The 22,969-nt window shown below is 39.6% G+C and overlaps 2 protein-coding genes across 19 annotated transcripts in view; one reads left to right on the top strand and one right to left on the bottom strand.

Annotated features, from left to right (window-relative positions):
* LOC131682870 (lysosomal-associated transmembrane protein 4B) overlaps nt 1-22,969 on the bottom strand; it is an 897,979-nt gene that overhangs the window by 653,754 nt on the left and 221,256 nt on the right. The window lies entirely within an intron of this gene.
* Nucleotides 12,813-13,610, top strand: LOC131680047 (uncharacterized). The gene has a single exon (XM_058960777.1). It carries the CDS (start codon nt 12,813-12,815, stop codon nt 13,608-13,610), a length of 798 nt encoding a protein of 265 aa, XP_058816760.1.

Genomic DNA, 22,969 nt, shown 5'->3' with positions numbered 1-22,969 from the left:
AATTCGATTTCTGAAATTTCATGGGGTCCCTTTGAAAAAAATTGAGTTCCGGCGTATATGGGAATTTCATATGTGATGGACGGTTTAGTCTATAATTCCGGACGCATCCGAGCGATCCGTACGAAATTTTATAGACATCTGTGGGGATATTATAGCTATCATTTGGGACTAAGTTTGTAAAAATCAGCCCAACCATTTCCGGGAAACTGATGTGAGTACGTCAATTTTGAAAGATGGCCGCTTTTCCCGGGCACTTCCGGAACCGTCTATGGTGGTCAATGTAGTCAACGAAAGTTTGGTTGGCCGTCGGTGACCTAGAACAGCAAATTTAAGTTGTTTGAGAGACATTTTAGCGAAATTTTTACCTTTTTTGCTCTCATCGGAGTATCGGTTTGAATCGCTATTTGCTATGTGATCGCACGCCACAACCTGTAACTCCGGAACCGGAAGTCGGATCGGGTTGAAATTAAATAGCCATTTACGGGGGCGCAACACCTTTCATTTGAGACTAAGTTTGGTTGAATCGGTCTAGCCATCTCCGAGAAACCGATGTGACTGTTATTCTGAATTTGGATACTTCCGCCGGGGCTTCCAGAACCGATGATGGTGGCCAATGTGGCCAAAAAGACTTTGAATGGATGTTAGTTACCTAATACTACAAATCGAAGCAGTTGTGGTCATATTTTGGAAAAATTTTCACTTTATACATTCATTGCAGAATTTAATAAAATCGACATTTTCTACGTGATCGTGCTCACCACCCTGTAATTCCGGAACCGGCAGTCTGATCCATCAGAAATTCAATAGGCAAATGGGAACGTTGTATCTTTCATTTGAGACTAAGTTTGTCAAAATCGGTTCCGAGAAAAATGAGTGACATTTTTGGTCACATACACACACAGACGCACATACACACATACATACATACACAGGCTCAGACATTTGCCGAACTCGACGAACTGAATTGAATGGTATATGTCACTCGGCCCTCCGGGCCTCCGTTAAAAAGTCGGTTTTCAGAGCAATTGCAATACCTTTCTATTGGGAAAGGCATTTCACCTTTTTACATTCATCGCAGAATTCGTTAGAATCGAGATTTGCTGCGTGATCGTACGTATCACCCTGTAATTCAGGAACCAGAACTCGGATCCACACAAAATTCAACAGCAGCTGATGGACCTTCCATTTAAAATCAAGTTTGTCAAAATCGGTTCAGAAAATTCCGAGAAACCGATGTGGACAAATCAACAAATTTTGTTTTGTAACCATACTCTTCAACTCGTAATCCGGAACAAGATGTCGGTTGAAAATTAAATTCAATAGCAACCTACGGGAATAGTATACCTTTCATTTGAATCTTAGTTTGTATAAATCGGTTCAGCCATCTCCGAGAAACCGATGTGGACATTTTGTTAACAAATCCGCACATACATACATACATACATACATACATACATACATACATACATACATACATACATACATACATACATACATACATACATACATACATACATACATACATACATACATACATACATACATACATACATACATACATACATACATACACACATACACACATACACACATACACACATACATACACACAGATATTTTGCGATCTCGGCGAACTGAGTAGAATTTTATATGAGACTCGGCCCTCCGGGCCTCGGTTAGAAAGCCGATTTTTGGAGCAATTCCGTAACCTTTCTATATGAGAAAGGCAAAAGAATAGTATTTAATTAGCTTAATCAGCATGAGCTCAATGCTATCTTCATGTGATTATATTTTGAAATGTTGGTGGAATGGGTTTGAAAGTGGAGGGAATGGGGGGTTGGTAGAGTGGGAGTGGAGGATGCGTCAGAAATCCTTCATCTTATTTTGGTATACGGGGTGGATGAAGGAAATGCGGGCGTGAGGGTGGTCCAAGGGGACGGTAGTGATGAAGGAGGGAGATGTAATGGCAAGACGGGAAGGGGAAGCGGAGGGGCGGCGATGCAATACTCAGCTGCATATTTTGCCTTCCATTTGAGACTTGGTTTGAGAAAATCGGTTCAGTCATCACCGATGAACCGATGTGACTTTAATTGTAGAATATGCCCGGAATTCCGGACTTCCGGAATCGTCGATAGTGGACAATATATTCAAAGAATGTTTGATTAGCAATCAGTGATCTAGATCTGCGATTAGAAGTAATTTGGTAACCATTTCAATAGTTTTTAGCCTCTGAGGTATTACGATTGTACCGATTTATATGGGAAATTCCAGTGTATCCTTACTAACACCCCTGTAACTCCGGAAGCAAGAGTCAGAACCGAATGAAATTCAGCAGCAGTCAATGGCATTACTGTATCTTTCATTTGAAATTAAGTTCGTAAAAATCGGTAGAGAATTCGTTGTGGAATGGGTGTGATATTAGCGTAGGAACTTGGCGGGTTTCCCGGGGGCGTCATGAACTGTCATAGGTGACCAATGTGGTCAAAGCTGCTTTGATTGATCATTAGTGATCCAGACCCGCAAACTGGAGTAATGTTACATCAATTTTAATATGTTTTACATCATTTGAACATCATGGTGGTACCAGTTTATATGGGAATTTACAGTGTGACCGCACTCTTCAACCCGTAACTCCGGAACCAGAAGTCGGATCAACTAAAAATTCAATAGCAGCTTATGGAAGCGTTATACCTTTCATATGAAACTAAGTTTGCGAAAATCGGTTCAGCCATCTCTGAGAAAATTGTGTGAGTTTAAATGACACACACACACATACACACACATACACACACATACATACACACACAGACATTTGCCGATCTCGACGAACTGAATCGAATGGGGTATGACACTCGGCCCTCCGGGCCTCGGTTAAAAAGTCGATTTTTACAGTGATTGCATAGCCTTTCTTTATATGAGAAAGGCAAAAATGTAAAAATTTTAGTGAGGATGCGGGCCTTTCAACCCGCATCCTCACTAAAAAACGCCGTTAGGAGTATCCGGGAAGAAGTTTCTCCAAGTATCAAGTGTAACGGATTCTACTTCTCCGTATTGCGACATGCATTTCATCTGAAAGGTATAACGCTCCCATAAGCTGCTATTGAATTTTTAGTTGATCCGACTTCCGGTTCCGGAGTTACGGGTTGAAGAGTGCGGTCACACAGCAAATTCCCATATAAACTGGTACCACCTTGATGTTCAAATGATGTAAAACATATTAAAATTGATGTAACATTACTCTAGTTTGCGGGTCTGGATCACTAATGATCAATCAAAGCAGCTTTGACCACATTGGCCACCTATGACGGTTCATGACGCCCTCGGGGAACCCGCCAAGTTCCTAAGCTAATATCACACCCATTCCACAACGAATTCTCTACCGATTTTTACGAACTTAATTTCAAATGAAAGATACAGTAATGCCATTGACTGCTGCTGAATTTCATTCGGTTCTGACTCTTGCTTCCGGAGTTACAGGGGTGTTAGTAAGGATACACTGGAATTTCCCATATAAATCGGTACAATCGTAATACATCAGAGGTTAAAAACTATTGAAATGGTCACCAAATTACTTCTAATCGTAGATCTAGATCACTGATTGCCAATCAAACATTCTTTGAATATATTGTCCACTATCGACGATTCCGGAAGTCCGGAATTCCGGGCATATTCCACAATTAAAGTCACATCGGTTCATCGGTGATGACTGAACCGATTTTCTCAAACCAAGTCTCAAATGGAAGGCAAAATATGCAGTTGAGTATTGCGTCGCTACCCCTAGACCCCCCCACCGGCTTGCCCTTACACCTCCCTCCTTCATCATTCCCCTCCCCTTGGACCACCCTCACGCCCGCATTTCCTTCATCCACCCCGTATACCGAAATAAGATGAAGGATTTCTGACGCATCCTCCACTCCCACTCTATTAACCCCCCATTCCCTCCACTTTCAAACCCATTCCCCCTATATTTCAAAATATAATCACATGAAGATAACATTGAACTCATGCTGATTAGGCTAATTAAATATTATTCTTGTGCCTTTCTCATATAGAAAGGTTATGCAATTGCTCCAAAAACCGACTTTCTAACCGAGGCCCGGAGGGCCGAGTCTCATATAACATTCGACTCAGTTCGACGAAATCGCAAAATATCTGTGTGTATGTATATGTGTATGTGTATGTGTGTATGTATGTGTGTGTATGTGCGGATTTGTTTACAAAATGTCCACATCGGTTACTCGGAGATGGCTGAACCGATTTTTACAAACTAAGATTCAAATGAAAGGTATAATATTCCCATAGGTTGCTATTGAATTTCATTTTCAACCGACATCTTGTTCCGAATTACGAGTTGAAGAGTATGGTTACAAAACAAAATTTGTTGATTTTTCCAAATCGGTTTCTCGGAATTTTCTGAACCGATTTTGACAAACTTAATTTTAAATGAAAGGTCCATCAGCTGCTGTTGAATTTTGTGTGGATCCGAGTTCTGGTTCCTGAAATACAGGGTGATACGTACGATCACGCAGCAAATCCCGATTCTAACGAATTCTGCGATGAATGTAAAAAGGTGATTTTTTTTCCAAAATGTAAACACAACTGTTGAATTTGTAGATCTAGGTCCCCAACAGTCATTCAAAGTCTCTTTGGCCACACTGGCCACCATCGATCCGGATCCGGAAGCAGATTTGCTCAACTTAGTCTCAAATGAAAGGTGTTGCGTGCCCAGAAACTGATATTAAATTCCATCTCCATCCGACTTCCAGCACCGGAGTTACGGGTTGTGGAGGTCGATCACATAGAAAACTCCGATTCAAACCGATACCGCGATGAATGCAAAAAGGTGCTCTTATATATACTTACCAAGTGTAATAAGAATGAAAGACATTTCCATAAAGTTATATTGTACGAACCAGCTATTAAATCATAGTTTGGAGAAATGAGAAAGGCACAATTGCACCTCTAGGTGAATTAAAACAGGTTTTTATTTTTACATTTGTAAACATATAAAAGATCCACGCCTCCGTTAAGCTACCGCTATAAGCCGTGTCAAATAAACATATCATAAAAAAAATCATTGCATCTTCCGTGTATGCATTAGGGTGGGACAAAAAATAAAATTCTGCTCCGAGCAACTTTTTGGGTACCATTTAAGTCCTAGAACAACCGTGCAAATTCTTAGCTCGATCAGTGAAACTATATTTTTGCGCCCAATGTTTGCACTTTACATGGGATTTTATATGGGGAAATCGACTTTTACAAAATAATTCATCCAAGAGAAATTTATCAAGGAAATAAAGTTTCGAAAACAGCAAAACGATTTGACGATTGTGGAAAAAGTTATTAAGAAAAAATCGATCATGATTTTTTTCATATAACCATGTCCCACTCTAGTATGCATGAAACTGGCACGCCACGCAGTGGCACGACGAGTGACAAACCCCCAAAAATCAATGTCTTCTAATTCTTTTGCAAATATTTTTTTTATTTTTCTCTTAGTATCTCAAAATTTTACAGTAAACGGATGCAAAATGAATTTTACCTTGTCGTTGAATCAAGTCGAGGATTTCTGTTCAATTTAATTCATAAGAATTGTTCGTACCTTCGAACTTCAAATGGCTATATCTTAAGAACTACATGGCCGATTGGAGAAGTTTTGAGGTCTTTGGAAAGAAGAATGAATATGCTAAACTATATATACAAGCTTTTTGTGCAGAAATGATTTTCATTTGTTCTGCATCAGCAAAAAGCAATTGAGAAATTAAATCATATAAGTAATATATTTTTATAAGTCTATAAGTAATTTATTTTTATACGTCTTTCAATTTTTGAGGTGGTCTCCCATGGGTCACTTATCATGAACTCAAAATTTAGTGTAGTTTCAAGATATATAGGCCTCATCTTGCGCATTTTTGCGCCGAAGTTGTCATATCTATGTTTCTGAAAATACCCATATGGAGACGCCCCGTAGCTCATCAATCTTCTTACAAATTGGTTACCTAAACAACATCATATTACTGAAAAATAGTGATTTTTACTAGTTTTGTCAACCATTTCAGCTATCCGATATGATTGGCTGCTATTCTTAACGTGTATATTAACCCTTTAACGACCAACGCATTCAAATGGGTTTACATAAAATTAGTCGAAAAAAAGAACTATGGAATTTCAAAACTGATAGCAGAAATGGATTCAGCGTTCCAAAATCAGTTGAAAACCCAATTTTTGGACAAATAAACCAATTTTGATAATTTTGTAACAACTTTGTATGAACTGGTGCCACTGTGCGCCAGTGCATCATTGGAATGAAATGTTATCAGCGCCTGGCGGCAGTCACAGGATTATTACCTACCACCGAAGAATGAGAGCTGCCATGAAACGCAGCAGCTGCTACGCTTATAACATCAGAACCCAAACTAACGAATTTTACTTATGTTCGCTTTTTACATGCGTCGCAGTTCATTCGATGACAAAGAGGTAGTCCAAGCAACGCTCGCTGCTTGGTCGCATTGTACTGAACAATCATGCATCAGATAATTACTGCTTTCATAAAATCCATCATTTTTAGTAATTATACATCCTATGTAATTGACTACAAAATTGTTGTACAAATTTCCAATCAGATAGCGCAATAATCTTATTTTTTATTCAGTACAACGGCAGATATTGACTAATTTTGAAACGGGACCCCTATATTGAAACATTAGAAGTATTCTACTTCAAAACCATTTCCCGAAAGGAAATTCTCTGCTGGAAAAACAATTTTTATGCGATTTTGTCGTCTTTTGCACATACATAGTTTATTTGGAGTATTTTTGGAATTATCAAGTTGTCAATTTGCAATATTCTTTGAAAATATTGTTTAACTTTTATGAATGAAGGCACAAAACGAGCGTTTGACCGTCGTCCTACTACCAACATCAGAGCAGTAGCAGATCAGCATTTTTCGCTCTATGGCCCGTACTACAACAGACCGCCCGTTAGCCCACCGAAAGAAAGGCTCCCCGTTTTGCCCAACAGTTTCCGGTGTGCTGTGTTCAAGGAAGTTGTAGTTGAAGTCAAAACAAAATAGTTTACTTCTATAGTAAGAGGCGGGAGTTTCGAATGAAAACTAGTATGGCTCGCTTGTAATCCAATCGTACGGACCAACCACTTCTTTCTCAAAATCCGATATATTTTTTCCTGATTTTTGTAAATTGAATCACCTTTTGCAATGCGTTTGACAGTGTCTAATAAGACTTCTGGCCTTCGACGAAACTCTGGTATCTAGATGGACCTGTTGCAACACCTTGTAGATGTAGTAGATGGCACAACTCTCCTTATCGCGTTGCTTCCGCTTCTTCTTGTATCCTTTGACAATGTTCGGAAACATTTAGATCGACGTATATAGTACGACGATACAAACTGATATTGAGCTGCAGTATACTAAGTTTTTATATCTGAAAGCAGCACAATGTAAACTCGTCCTTTTTTGTGTTGTCTTCAATATGTATTCTTCATAGCTCATCCCCTTCGTTGGTCGATACACAAGCAAACTGCGCTGAACGCGTCGGAGTGCCATTAACTTAGTAGCTGTAATGGAATACCTTACTGCTAAAGTTTTGAAATTAGTAGGAAATGCTGTCCGTGACAACAAAAAGACAAATTATCCCACGCCATCAGTAGCTGGCGATTCGTAAAAACGAAGAATTGAACAAATTGCTCTCCGGAGTTATCATTGCTCAGGGCGGTTTGTTGCAAAACATCCAATCAGTACTGCTGCCCAAGAAGGCCGAAAAGAAATCAAAAATCGAATGCTAAAACTCACCAATAAAATTCATATTGCTATAAAAACCGTCCTTTTCAGGACGTTCACATATTTTTGATAAAGAACAAAAATGAAATTATGTTTCCAATACGGAGGTTATCGAACACTCAGGGTAAAAAGAGTAATGTAATACGGCACCTTGGTAAAATTTTTGAGAATTGAAACCTTGTTTGAATGCGTTTAGTAAAAATGTGTTTAACTTCACTCCAGTTTGCTTTATTTATGTTTATGTATATAACCTTCACCAACAGGCCCCTTGGCCCCAATGGTGGTTTCTTAATCTAATTACATTTTTAAATTGTCAAAGGCCGTCGCCACACACTGTTAAAAATTCGCTGGAGTCCGGTAACAGCACTCTGGCAACCATAGTTGGTTCTCCTGAACGGAACTCGCAGAAGAGAGTTATTACGTAGAGCTCGAACGCGGGCTTGAAGATCTAGACGTCCGAGGATTGCAGGGCAATCCACTCTGGCAGAGAGTAAGTCTGAGACGAACAGGGCTCGAGAGCAGTCCCTCCGAATGCTGAGTGTATCGAGGTGTATTAGCTGGCAACGGTTATCATAGCTCGGCAGCTGAAATCTGTTTCGCCATGGGAGATGCCGAAGGGCGAAGCGTATGAACCTGCGTTGATCAGCCTCGATTCTATCAATCCCGTTCTGGTAGTACGGATTCCAAACAGCCTAACAATATTCCAACGTTGAGCGGACCAACGCACAGTAAAGCGATTCAAGACAATATACGTCCCTGAAGTTTTTCGCTATTCGAACCCAAGCTGTCGTGATGCCTTATCCACGATGTATGAACTATTTGGTTTGAATGTTAGTGCCGAATCCATGATGACTCCGAGATCTTTGATGTGAGAATGTCTTGGAATATTCGAGCCGAAGAAATGGTAGTTAAACTGAGTCGGTTGGCGTTTCCGCGTGTACGTAACGATTGAGCATTTGCTCGGGTTCAAAACCATTCTGTTTAGATCACATCACGTACTAAAACTGTTCAGTTCCCTCTGAAGAAGCTCGGTATCGGTTTTATCCCGTATTTATCAAAAAAATTTCATGTCGTCGGCGAAAGAAAGGGGGGGTCCTTGTAATGTGAAATTGACGTCATTAAAGTAGAGGAGGAATATTACTGGACCGAGATGGCTTCCTTGTGGGATATCGGATGTAGCGAAGAATCGTGCAGACAGACAGTCCTTAATGCTGATTTGGAGTTGCCTTCTGTCGAGGTAGGAACGAAACCAGCGCAGAAGTTGTCCATGAATGCCGAGTTTGTCCAGCTTCGCTATTGCGATATCATGATTGATTTTGTCGAAGGCCGCAGATAGATCCATGTAAATAGCATCGGTTTGCAATCCGTCGGCGAATCCATCCATTACATATGTTGTGAACGAGAGCAGGTTTGTCGTTGTCGATCGTTTAGGCTGCAATGTAGTGATTGCAGTGAAAGAAAATAGGATCTTACACAACCAGCTCGAACAGTTTTGATACGGCACTTAAACACGAGATTCCCCGATAATTGTCAATGTTCGATTTGTTGCCTTTTTTATGAACTGGAAACATGTGCGCTGATTTCCAGCAGGAAGAGAATGTACCAGTAGTGAGAGATAGCTCAAAGACTCGCCGAAGTGGTTCAAGAAGCCCACTGATGCACTTTTTGACAAAAATCGAGGGAACACCATCTGGACCCGGGGAACAAGATGCTTTCAGTTTGGCATTTGCTGCAAGAATGGCAGCATTATCGACACAAATTCGGTTGAAGGTTCGTCCTAGAGAGGGAGTTAAATTGGCGGCGGCAGCGACTTGTTGTGGTGACAGGCGTTCGCTGGAAAAAACACTTGAAAATTTGTCGGACAACAGTTGGCAAATTTCTTTAGTGTCGGTGCCTTAAACTACATTAAACGATATACAGGATGGTAAACCGGATTCTTTTCGCTGCTCGTTAACATACTTTTAGAACGACTTGGGCTTGGATTTCAGTTGACGCTCGACGTTTCGCTGGTGTCTAAAAAGGCTCGTCTGCTTGTTCTGTATCAGTCGATGCTCCTTACCACACGAGCAACATGTTCACTGTATTGTCCTGACGGTACAATGAGCGGTATCATGTTTGCGTTGCCGGTACCAAACGTCATCGAGAGGTTCTTCGTTAAAAAATGCAGGAAAACACCCAATCCGCCATTCGACGTCTAGCTCGTCGTGGTGGTGTAAAACGCATCTCCGATTAAATCTACGAATGCTGATGGTGTGCAGGATGTCATCCGAGATGCCGTGACCTTTATTTATTTAATTCTTTTTGGCAAATTCTGCCATACAGACTGTTACTTAAATTAATTTAACATATACAGTAATAATATATAACAAAACGGATAGTCGAACAACATTCAAAGGTAACAATACAATATTCCAATCAAAAAATGTATTCTAAATTCAGCGCCGTGGGGGCTCCCAAATGTCAAATTTCTCGTGAAATTGTCGAAAACAGAGTCCTAACGGTCATGTTGATGGAGATAGTGCTGTTTTTCTTAGCCTCGCGTCAATCCCTACTTTCAATTAAATGAACGGCATTAATGCCTCGTCCTTCCATTCAGGTACGAGCTTCTTCACAATTGCAGCATTAGTTCGAAGTGATTCGGCGACCAGAGTAGCAATATCTTTCTCACTCACTTTGTTCCTGACACGAGTAAAGAAGAGCCAGCAAAGATTTGTACACTCAGGCAAAAAATAAAGCGAATTTCATAGGAATATCGTATGATTTTTAGCCACAAGTAGCACGTATGTAAATCATAAGATTACAGGGCTGGCGAATAGCGTGGGTAGTACTACCCACTCGAAAATAATCGAATAGGTAATTACCTACTTAAATTTTGGATATTTTCATAAATTTGAAATCTGCCACGTATGTATCTCGGGCACACATTGGAAATTATCGATGCACAACAACTTCATTTACACAAACACACTGCAAGTGATTTAATGTAAATGTAATGCAAGCGTGTGTATTGCGAAAATGAAACAAATCCCTATTCTATTACCCTCACCCTATGCTTACTACCCACTCGCGCTAAAAGTGTAACGCCGGCCCTGTAAGATTATCTTATGAAACGGCATTTATTTTGTTAAATCGGTTTGCTATGATTTCATGTTCCATAAGGTATCTTTGAATTATCATAAGACTATATCTCGACAAACATATGATTACGGCCTAAAAGCCAACTGTCAAAATCCACTTTGAATGGAAATTCCGGATAAACCGTTACGCGCCAACCACAGATGTTTATAGTAACCGAAAGAGAAAAGTTTTCTCTTTCATAAACTGTTGTGAACTCTGTTCGGCTAGTTACGGTTTGTCCGGAATTTCCATTCAAAGTGGATTTTGACAGTTGGCTTTTAGGCCGTAATCATATGTTTGTCGAGATATTATACATTTCTCTTATGTTTATGAGAATCATAAGATGCTCGTATGAAATTCGTACGCAATAACTTATAAAATGTTAAGGTAAGCATAAAAGTCGTATGTTTTTCATATTAATCTTATGAAAACATAGTCTTGTTACTTTTCTATTCATCATAAGATAAATCTTATGAATTTCGCGATGAGTTTTGCCTTAGTGTAAAATTACTTACCTCCGAAGAACCAGCAACCCTACACCCTTGGTTCAATCGAGTAGACGAGATGGATTGAGCTAGAGGTGAACTTGTTTCCGTGAATGAAAATCGCGAGCCAGCCATTTCGGAAATTGATTCACGAATTGCGGTGATTTCATGTTTCATGTTAGACACATCTTCGATTAAATCCGCACTGTATTTATCTGTCTGAGTACTCACATAGACAGCAACAGTAGCCGCAAGAGCAGGGGTAAATGAAGCAACATCGGCGATCGCCTCGCGCTTATCTCGAAAAGCCTGCATCTTGCGAACACCGTCCATGATTTTCGTACACGGGGTACACATCCACCAGATATTATTGTACCTGTTGCAGCAGGTGACCTCTATAGTAGTCAGTGTGGCACATTCTGCATGATAATTATCCTGACAAAATCCATCACACGAAATGATTACATCTCCGGGCGTGATAGGCAAGGCACATTCGCAGCAAAACATCTTCAATCAGCACGACTTTCTCTTGTTCAGTACTGCTAGTATGATGAAGAGTAACGCTCTATTGTGTTTGACTATATAGAAGCGGTAGTGTCCAATGGAAGCAAAAACGAATTGTTCGTTTAAGCGGGTGAAAAATCAGCTTTTTCTTTAATATCGCTAGCGAGGTAAAATATATGATCCAAAAACAGTACACTATAACTTGCACAAGCGAATGGCAATCACATCCGTTATGTAAATCGATCGCGCGACTATATTCTGCGAAAAATCGATAGCAGCTGAGCTGACAAAACAACCGGTCGGAGAGAATACACAAACCAAACTGACCATATTTGCAATTTGCGTACTGAAACAGTCCATGAAATAGAACATGCAAACTTATTCTTTGAAATGATTTTGGTGGCCCTGAAAAGGGCTTTTTTATAATGATCCAAGTGAGTTCTAGCTTTTCAACTTCCAAATCCATACAAAGTGCGTCCCTGCCGCTTCAGAGCATAGACATCCATTGCGGTCTTGCGCTTGGCGTGTTCAGTGTAGGTCACGGTATCTCGGATGACATTTTCCTGCACACCATCAGCATTTGTAGATTTAACGACATTATTTTATTATGATTTTACACGTTGATTGTAAATTTGTTTGTTTATTTTTGTTCGCGTATTTTGGATCGTTTTTTTTGTGTATATTCAGTGATTTTTCATTTAGAATAGAGTTTGTGCCCTCGCCTAGGCTGCAGTTATTGATCAATTGACTCATAATTTGTGATTCTTGGTCGTGCGGTGACAATTGACAAACATTTTGTTCTCCCAAAGTATCGTCGGTAGTGATAGAATCCTTGTGGTGAAACCGTGGATGCATATCGGGAAAGCTTATTCGCGAAGTAGCTACTGTTGCCTACCTGTAGGCGATTCGCAATGGATTCGATCTGCCTGCAGTGCTCCGAGCCGGTAACCACTTTGAATCAGCTGAAATGCCAAGGATTCTGCGACAGAATCATGCATCTATCGTGTTCAACGCTCACTCGTCCAAAATTGGACATGATTAACGACTCAGCGAATATATTCTGGCTCTGCGACAGCTGTGTGGATTTAATGAAATCCTCCGCAGTGAATGCAGCTTTTACAGCATTGAGCGAAGCGTTCCGTTTGCTGACCGACACACATAAAACAGCGCTTGAAGCATTAAAGGCTGAAATGGAGAAAACCAGAAAATCAGTGGAATTCGCAACGACATTGCCTGCAACTCCCATATCATGGCCCGTTCCAAATAGAGTTGGAGCCAAACGTGCTCGCGAGACCGAGGATGATAAATCTCTTTCTAAATCCGATGTCCCCAGCCTAACGTGTGGCAAGAAAAAGGGTGATGTAGCAAAGGTACCCACAATCACTGTTCAACCCGCTACTAGTAAATGCTGGATTTATTTGTCGCGAATTGCCACCACCGTTTCTGAAGACGAGGTTGGTGCTATGGTTAAGGAGTGCCTTTCAACGGACGATCCGGTCGAAGTGAAGAAGTTAGTGAAAAAAGACGCAAATTTGAGCGGGCTTAATTTCATTTCTTTCAAAATTGGTGTTGACCCTAAACTTCGTGAAATGGCCCTCAATGCCGAAACTTGGCCGGATGGGATGTATTTCCGCGAGTTCATCGACTTTTGGCAAGAACGTACTAATGACGGGAAGCAGGGGTTTCGGAAAACACCTCGACTGGGATAAATCCATCGCAAATAGCAGTTATTTTAGACTACGCACCGACAATTCGCCTGTTGATCAACGGCAACCGGGACGCACCGTAGAAAGCAATATGGAATCCCCCAATCCTCCCAGCACAGTCGTGCCTCTCGCAGTCAGCAGTATCTTCAGTCGTCCCGGCCCTGTGTCTGGGAATGGAGAAGGGGACTTCCAAATTGCCCTCTTTGGCAACTCGAATGCTTCCGACTGTCAATTAATAAGTCAACGATGTCAGCCGTCAGCTGGAAACCTCCTTAGGAGCACTCCAACTTCCATCACGGGTGCTACCAATTCATGCAGTTCACCCGCGCCTTCTGCTGTTAGCAGTCATTCCAGTCGCCCCGGTGTGCATTCCAGACGACGGAATCAAGGAGTGCCGGTCAGCCTTCCGTGCCTAATACCGTCGCCCATCCATTTATACTATCAAAATGTGGGTGGCATGAATTCCTGTGCAAATACCTATCGCCTAGCTACCTCGGACTGCTGTTACGACATTATCGCATTGACAGAAACATGGCTAAATGAGCAGACCCTTTCCAGCCAGGTGATTTGCTCTGACTACGAGGTTCTCAGATGTGATCGGAGTCTTCTCAACAGCCACAAATCCTCCGGAGGCGGTGTTTTGCTCGCTGTGCGTCGTGGATTAAAAGTTCAACATATAACAAATGATGCTTGGAGCAGCATCGAACAAGTATGGGCAGCGATAAAATTGGGAAATCGAACATTATATATATGTGTGGTTTATTTCCCTCCCGATAAAATTCGCGACTCTGCACTAGTTGATTCTCATTCTGAATCATTGACTTCTGTTGCTGCGATGGCGCAACCCACTGACGAAATCATGATCCTCGGCGATTTCAACCTTTCTACAATAAAATGGCGTTCCATTCATAACGGATTTCTACAACCCGACCCAGACGAATCAGTTTTTCATCCTGGCAGCATTACTCTTCTGGATGGCTATAGCACGGCTACACTTCTGCAGATTAACAGCACAACGAACGAGAGCGACCGGATTTTAGATATATGCTTCGTTAATGCCAGAGATCAATCGCCGCATATTTCCGCCGCCCTCGCCCCGCTAGTAAAGTATGTTCGCCACCATCCGCCTCTACATCTTACACTCCAGGACGTACCGCCTATGAAGTTTTCGAGCCACGCGCCCACCGTGTGTTACAATTATAAGCGGGCCGACTATAGCAGCATTTTGAATATTTTACAAAGTATTAACTGGGATTCTGTGCTAAGCAAGGATGATGTGAACTCCGCCGCTGAAACGTTCTGCCATATAATGAGCTACCTTATCGATCGTCATGTCCCAAAGTGTAATCAACGAAGTGATCAATCCCCCTGGCAGACATCCGAGCTACGTCAGCTAAAAACTGCGAAAAGAGCAGCATTACGAAAGTTTACCAAACGCCGTACCTTGTCACTGAGAGCTTATTATGTAAGGCTCAATAACGATTTTAAAAAACAGAACAGTTTTTGTTTTTCAAACTATCAACGAAAAATGCAACGTAAGCTTAAGTCGGATCCTAAATCGTTTTGGAGATACGTCAATGACCAGCGGAAAGAAACCGGCTTGCCTTCTGCAATGTTTTTGAATGGCGAAGCTGGTCATAATTCACAAGCCATATGCAAATTGTTCGCCTCTAAATTTGCGAGTGTGTTCGTCAGTGAGACATTGTCCTCGCAGCAGATTGACGTTGCAGCTAGCGGCGTGGCTCAACTCGAACGGTCAGTGAATGAGATTCGTGTAGAGCACTCGGATATTGTATCAGCAGCATCCAAGCTTAAAGCATCGTCATCTCCCGGGCCAGATGGTGTCCCTGCTGTGTTTTTGAAAAAGTGTATATCTGGTTTGGTGGAACCACTCTGTCAACTATTCAAAATGTCACTGACAACCGCGATTTTTCCTCAATTGTGGAAAGCAGCTTTCATCTTTCCTGTTCACAAAAAAGGTGATAAGAGGAACATTGACAATTATAGAGGAATTTCTGCGCTCTGTGCCATTTCCAAGCTCTTTGAGTTAGTCGTGGTGGAGTCAGTGTTTTTTCACTGTAAGGAATATATTTCTAAAGACCAACATGGATTCATGCCGAATCGATCGACGTCGACGAATCTACTATCTCTAACCTCTTTTGTGTCCGAAGGGTTCGATGCGAATCAACAAACTGATGTTATATATACTGACTTATCTGCAGCTTTTGACAAAATCAATCACGATATCGCAATCGCTAAATTGGAAAAACTTGGCTTCAGTGGATCACTCCTGCGATGGTTCCAATCCTATCTCGTTGGCCGTCAACTCAGTGTGAACATAGGTGATGCATACTCCAAACTATTCTCCGCAACGTCTGGAATTCCGCAAGGAAGTCATCTCGGACCTTTGATATTCACTCTCTATTTCAACGATGTAAACTATCAGCTGAAAGGGCCACGGTTGTCGTATGCAGATGACCTGAAAATTTTCAACAGAATTAAGAGCCGAACGGACGCACTTTATTTGCAGCAGCAATTTGACACTTTCAGCAGATGGTGTGAAAACAACCGAATGAATATGAATCCGGCGAAATGTTCTGTGATATCGTTCTCCAGAAAAAAAAAGATCCCATTGAGTTTGAATATAACTTGTCTGGAGCTCTTGTTTCCCGGGTGAGCTGCGTTAAGGATCTTGGAGTGCTGTTAGATTCGAAACTTACATTTAAGAATCACATTTCGTATGTTGTTGGTAAAGCATCGCGAAGCCTGGGCTTCATCTTCCGTACGGCTAAATCCTTCACAGACATTTATTGTCTCAAAAGCCTCTACTGCTCTTTAGTGCGCTCCACGCTGGAGTATTGTTCGGCAGTCTGGAACCCGAATTACATGAACAGCAGCGATCGAATTGAAGGCGTTCAACGAAAATTTATACGGTATGCTCTTCGACGCCTGCCTTGGCGCGATCCTTTTCGTCTACCAAGCTACGAGAGTAGGTGTCAACTCATCCAGCTCGATACCCTTCAGCGCCGTAGAGAAACTGCAAGAGCCTTATTCATCTCCGATCTTCTGTCAGGACGCATCGATTCTCCAGATTTACTAGAGCGAGTCAACATCCAAGCAAGGTCCAGAACGTTACGCGGAAACGTTCTTCTGAGAGTGCCGTTTCGACGAACTATTCAAACAGCCAATGCCGCTATCACGGGACTACAACGCCTCTTCAATCGTGTGTCGCACCTGTTCGACTTTCATTTGTCTCGGATATCTTTAAGAAAGCGATTCCTGCAGTTTTTTAAATGTAATTAATTTAAGTTTCCATCATTGGGGCCGAGTGCGGCCTGTTGATGCGTGCGATAAATAAATAAATAAATAAATAAACAATTAAATAAATAAATAAATAAATAAATAAATAAATAAATAAATAAATAAATAAATAAATAAATAAATAAATAAATAAATAAATAAATAAATAAATAAATAAATAAATAATCGGAGATGCGTTTTACACCACCACGACGAGCTAGACGTCGAATGGCGGATTTGGTGATTTTCTGGATTTTCTCACGAAAAACCTCTCGATGACGCTTGATACCGGTAACGCAAACATGATATCGCTCACTGTACCGTCTGGACAATACAGTGAACATGTTGCTCGTGTGGTAAGGAGCATCGACTGATACAGAACAAGCTCGCGTGACCTGTATAAATAACATTTCCGTATGTAATGAAATGCTTTGATGCTCCATTTTGACGGCTCTGCCTAAGATATGTTTGCAAATTTCGCATTTTCCTCGCTGTTTTCGAAGGATTTTCTAAAAATCCTTTTTTGCTTTATTTATAGTAGTCTCACTAATTCCGAAATTTAATACGAATCACGTGCACAAATTTCTGATCAGATACTGCAAAAATATTGCGATTTCGATCAGTAGAACGGAAGATATTTGCATTTAAAAACTGGGAAATTTTCTCAACTGAAATTTTTGAAACGGGACCCCATATTGAAACATTAGAAGTATTTTACTTCAAAAGGGTAATAGAAATAAACAAACAAAACGACGGAAAAGATAAAAAACATAAATTAATCAGCAAAGCGGAAAATTACGTGAAATACAATGGGATACAAAATGGGATAAACTATAAAAGTAAGCAAACTTATACGCATGTAAAAATGAAAAATATGAAGAAAAATAGACAATATATAAAAGGGTACGATTGAAAATGGCACAAATACGCAAATGGAAAAAAGTGGAATATTTAAATATGAATGATGAAATTAATGGAAGAAAGACAATATAAAGGATTTAAAATTGAATAATGGGATATGTGTTGAGACAGCCAATTAAAAATTGGAAGGGAAATTTCAGCCAATAATGCAAGAGACAAAAATGAAAAAGTAAACAGAAGAATAAATAAAAATATGGTAATAATAAAAGTGTAGGCAAGAAAGGTAAAACAGAAAAATGGAACACATAAAAAAATTTAAAAAAACGTAGAAAACAGGCACAGAATTGGGAGAATTTAACAGAATTACAAAGTAGAAAGTGAATAAAAAGTAAAACTACACAAATTTCAAAAAGGTTTGCGGTTGTGTCGCGTGACATGCTGGTTTCAAAACCAGTAATTTTGTGTTATTCGTGTATATTTTGGAATGTATTACAAGAATGTTACAAATTTGGAACAAGAAATCGTTACGTTTCAGAAGTAAATGATATTAAGGTTCAAAATTTCACGCTCTTGCAGTTGTGAAGATATTGAAAGAGGCAATTATTTTTTTTCCCGCTATGATTTTATGATGAATTTTGGGCCACCAAGCACGAATATAATTGCTTTTTGTGTTTCGAGTTTTGGATTTTATTTTATTCGGTTTTCGTGGTTTTTTAGGTGTTTTTGTATTTACTTTTAGTTCTGTTTAACCAATTCCGCCAGTCAGGTTTAAGATTTTTCAACAATATTTTAATAGATACTTTTGTAGTTCACTTTGTATTTGAGAAGCCACAGATTTTAACAAACTGAAAAAGCCCCACTTTCTATGAAACTCATAGGCATAAGACTAACATGGCGATGCACATACAGCGATTAAGAATTATGATACTCGGTGTCTCTGGTAGAAAATATTTAGTCAAAAAATCAGTATTGCTAAACTACTCACTATTTGAAAGCTTAGATGCTCCTCTATCTACTGAGCATAACTTTGAAATGTTTTATCGGGGGGTCTAGAACATTTAATTATTTTTTTTACATTTTTATGATCAATTTTTTAGGTTTTTTTCAATTTGTAGCTCAAAACAAATACCTGCCTTTTAGGAAGCTTAATCAGTGAATACACACTGTCAGAGGGACGGACTTGTAACGTTAATGAAAACCTTTGAAGACATCGTTTAGCTAATTTTGGCGTTAGTAATTAGGTATCTTGAGATTCGCAAAACAAAACGTTTCCTTCAATTTATTTTTCTTCAAAATATTTTTTGCTCGGGGTTCCTATGTAACTAATGTTACATTCGAAATTCTATCATTGTTCTTTGTATTCTTTGAACAATTTTATCTCAATTAAATTTGTTTTCGTTTTTAGCTTCGTTGAAAATTACGACTTTAAACCAGAGGTGGGAAAATACCGGTTGAGTAATTCAAATTTCCACAACTGTTTATGTTTCCTTTACATTGTGTGCGGTCTTATCGCTGCACGGTTAAATAAAACAACCTGCAGAAAAGTTGTTTTAACTTACTTTTGAGTTGTGCGTCGCTTTCGCACTTATTAGTGTTGTCAAAAACAAAAAGAGAGATTCGACTCAGTCGAGGTCTTCCGTGGAGGAAGGTACTTTTGAGTTGTTTGGGTTGAACTCAAAATTAGGTAAATTCAACTTAAATTTGAGTATAAAAAACCTATCAATGAGTTGTAATTTTTGCCGTGGTTAAATGGAAACTACCTTCAACACGGTTTACCTAATTTTAAGTTCCCCCACCATACCACGAGATTGAGTCAAAGGAACTCAATTTTAGGTAGTTTTTCGTTTCCGTGTGGTTGTGTTTATACAAGACACGAAAACCAAATCGAATTTCGTTTACACAGCACCGCGGTTTAGTTTTGATTTTCGTTTACCGGTGCACGAGTATGGGAAGGAAACACGAGAATAACGAACCCAAACTTCGGTTGTGTTGCGGTTGTGTATTCGGGTTGATGTTTTTCGGCTATGCTAGTGCTGCTAGTATTTTTATTAAGAATTCTAATCAAATTTCTTTTGGGTATAAGGTATTTTTTCGGTAATTGAAAAAATGTCTTCAGACATATTTCTGTTCAAATAAATTATGTTCGTGGTCATAAATGGCGTTCCTTAACTCAATATTACGACATTTTCACAATGATTTATCATCAGGAAATTTGCAATACGGGTATGTTTGGTATGGGAAACTGCCCAAAAATCGAAAGTAAAAGGAAATTTATTAGCCTCCGCTATTTTTATACCTATGATAGCAGATCAAAATTTAAGATGACGGAATATTCAAGATATTGTCATCTAGAATCACGTGACATGGACATTTTAAATATAAGAAATATGTCAAAAAATCGCCAATTGATGCCTTCCGTCATTTAAAATCTGAAATGGCGAGCTATATTCAATACTACTGGTATTCAATAAGGTTTTAATGGTAAAAAATATCATGAAACAAGGGTATTTTTGATATCGAAAAGATGTGTAGAGATTAAAAATTGTTATTCTTTGTCATTTTGCATCCCAATATGGTGTTATTTTCACGACGATTTAGCATTTAAAAGCATGCATATTTAAATAGGCATATACTGCCCATATATGCATAAGAGTCCCATATTGAAAAACAGCAAGCCGAGAAAAACGCTGTTCAAGATTTACATTTTTCATTGAGCCTTATGGATGGGACAACCATGTTGTGTTATTTTTTCGATATTTTCTGAACAAACCTGGTAATCTTATTTGTGCATTATGATCCAGTGGTGATACAGAATACAATCCAACAGATATCTCATTTTTGACAAAAATCCATATGGGACTCTTATGCTTATATGGGCAATATATTTCCAAGGAAACGAAACTTGAATTGCGTCGTAAATTAGAAATTCAAAATGACGGCCTATTCACGATGAGTTAACAACTAGCATGGTTACATTGTGGACCAATATCCAAATTAATGATTGAAGGTCGTTTTACATGTTTTGTTGTAATGAGACAGACAACATCGTGATTGCACACAATGTGAACAAATTTTTTTTATTCAAATTATCGCGCAAAATTTTTTAAAAATTCAATTGTTCTGCAGTAGATGTACATACATACATCGACTGATATCGCCGGAATTATTTATTCCTTAAAGAAACTTAGTTTTTAACGGCGGTCTATAAAATGAAATTGTTTTTGCTATTCGTTAGTTGGTTGCTGTTCTCAATGAATTAAGTATTGTAATTGAATAATTTAGTGGTTCGAATGTTCGCGACCAAACCTTCTAGATGTTTCAAAACGATGCACAGTAACAGCAAAAATAACAGAAATACGTATTACCAGCACTCAGTAAATAAGGAGCTAATCGTGAGTTTCCCCCCACTTGCGTTTGAGTTGCTTACCATATGTGAATAACACACACACATACACGCAATTGCCTCTGTGCAAGGATAGATGTATCAATACAATGCGCCGTAGCAGTAATAATAAGGATATATGTATACAAAATGCGAGTGTGTGCTCGAGATTATTCGAGAATCGCCTAACCAGTGCAACCAGACGTGGATTAGATCTCATTGATACGACTATTGGCGATATAAATACAGGCCACTTTGAATGCATTGGATGTTAATGTGAAGTTTCAAGTGATTCAAGTCATGTTTAATTGCTTTCATTGATTTCATTAATTTAATTGATTTTATTGTTTTTGTTAGTTTATTGACATCGCTCATTTCATTGTTTTCTTTAATTTCAATTTAAACATTTTGACATCAACATCAATTTGTATGCTCTAGACAACTTTGCCAAATCAAACATATCTACATTTCATGGTTCAGCATTGAAACAAACAACAATTGTTGAACTTTTAACAACTGCTCAGAACCAGCCATTTCGATATTACCCCATTGACTCTCAACAACTAATTGAACTCAATTCAGTTGTCTGTTCGGCAGCACTGCAGACGAATTTACTGCTTCTTCTTTCTACCGAAGCACCGTGTACAAAAAAAACCAGGCTCGGTTTTCTAAAGCCAAACCGAAACCGCTGCTAAGAATACATCAACACAAGTTGAAATTCGTACACACATGTAAATGGTGCTGAATGGCTCGGTTTGGTTTTATAAACTGAGACTCGGTGGAGGATTTTCTTTCGTTTACCGTGTGAACGAAATCCAACCCGAATACGATGTGCACTCGTTTACACGTGTTGAGATTTTGAGAACCATACCAGCAGGCATGGGAAAAATCATTTCACGAAACAATCAATTTGAAATCATCCACCAACATGCTCTTACTGTGAAACCAGATCTCGGCAACCCTTCTCGTGTCTCTACACGCGATCATCCAAATGTTGAACGCAAAAATACATTGTTTTTCTAATAAAAAAATATTGTGAAATTAATGATTTTGGTGGTTAAAGTGATAAACAATAATTGATTGAATTCAATAACACTTATTTTTGGTTTAAATATGCTAAATTTTTCTGCGTGTAGAGCTCCCCGTCAGAATCACATACTACAATTTGCAGACGAGATAGGCAATGACGCCCACTAAAACACTGTTTTAGGTCAATTGTAGCGGGCCGTGATTCTGAATGTGATATTCATTGTACGGTTCAGGTATGTGCGAGCGTAGAGACTCGCGATCGCGTGTATCATCGCGAAAGGCTCGAGCATTTCTACGTTAACGTGTTCGATCGCGTGGGCGTTTGTATGTCACGTGTATGTAACTTCGCGTGTGTAAATTCTATTTTATAACCGTGTGCCTTACGCATATTCGCGTGTGTTCTTGGATAATCGCGCGCGGACCGTGAATCTAATACTTTATTTTTGGTGTACGGCTCAGATGCTAAAAGAAAGTGAAATCTTCCATATCACTAGAGTTCCCGGGATGTCGCCATGGAACGTGTTGTCTAGTGCATGAGCTTTATTTTTTGATTGGTCCTACTGAATGTATGGACCCAAGTTATTGGGACAGAGAGTAATGGTTTCCGGACGTGACTGATTCATGAGCGCGCGAAAACGGACGTTTATTGGTTCGCGTTTGATACAGCATTTGAAACTTCGTAAGTGCTAAAACGTTCTTCTTATTACCGGGGTGTTATTAAGTTTGCGCGAGCGCGAACGTAGGTGTGCGTTGTTAATCGTGAAAGGCTTAAGCGTTCGTATGTTAACGC

The sequence above is a fragment of the Topomyia yanbarensis genome, chromosome 2, assembly GCF_030247195.1.
Source record: "Topomyia yanbarensis strain Yona2022 chromosome 2, ASM3024719v1, whole genome shotgun sequence".
NCBI classification, from domain to species: Eukaryota; Metazoa; Arthropoda; class Insecta; order Diptera; family Culicidae; genus Topomyia; species Topomyia yanbarensis.
Note: the sequence above shows the minus strand (reverse complement) of the source record. Positions and strands in the feature narration are given on the sequence as shown.

Excerpts from the sequence above, each read along its gene's own strand:
- LOC131680047 (XM_058960777.1), top strand. The coding sequence starts at position 12,813 with ATGGATTCGATCTGCCTGCAGTGCTCCGAGCCGGTAACCACTTTGAAT.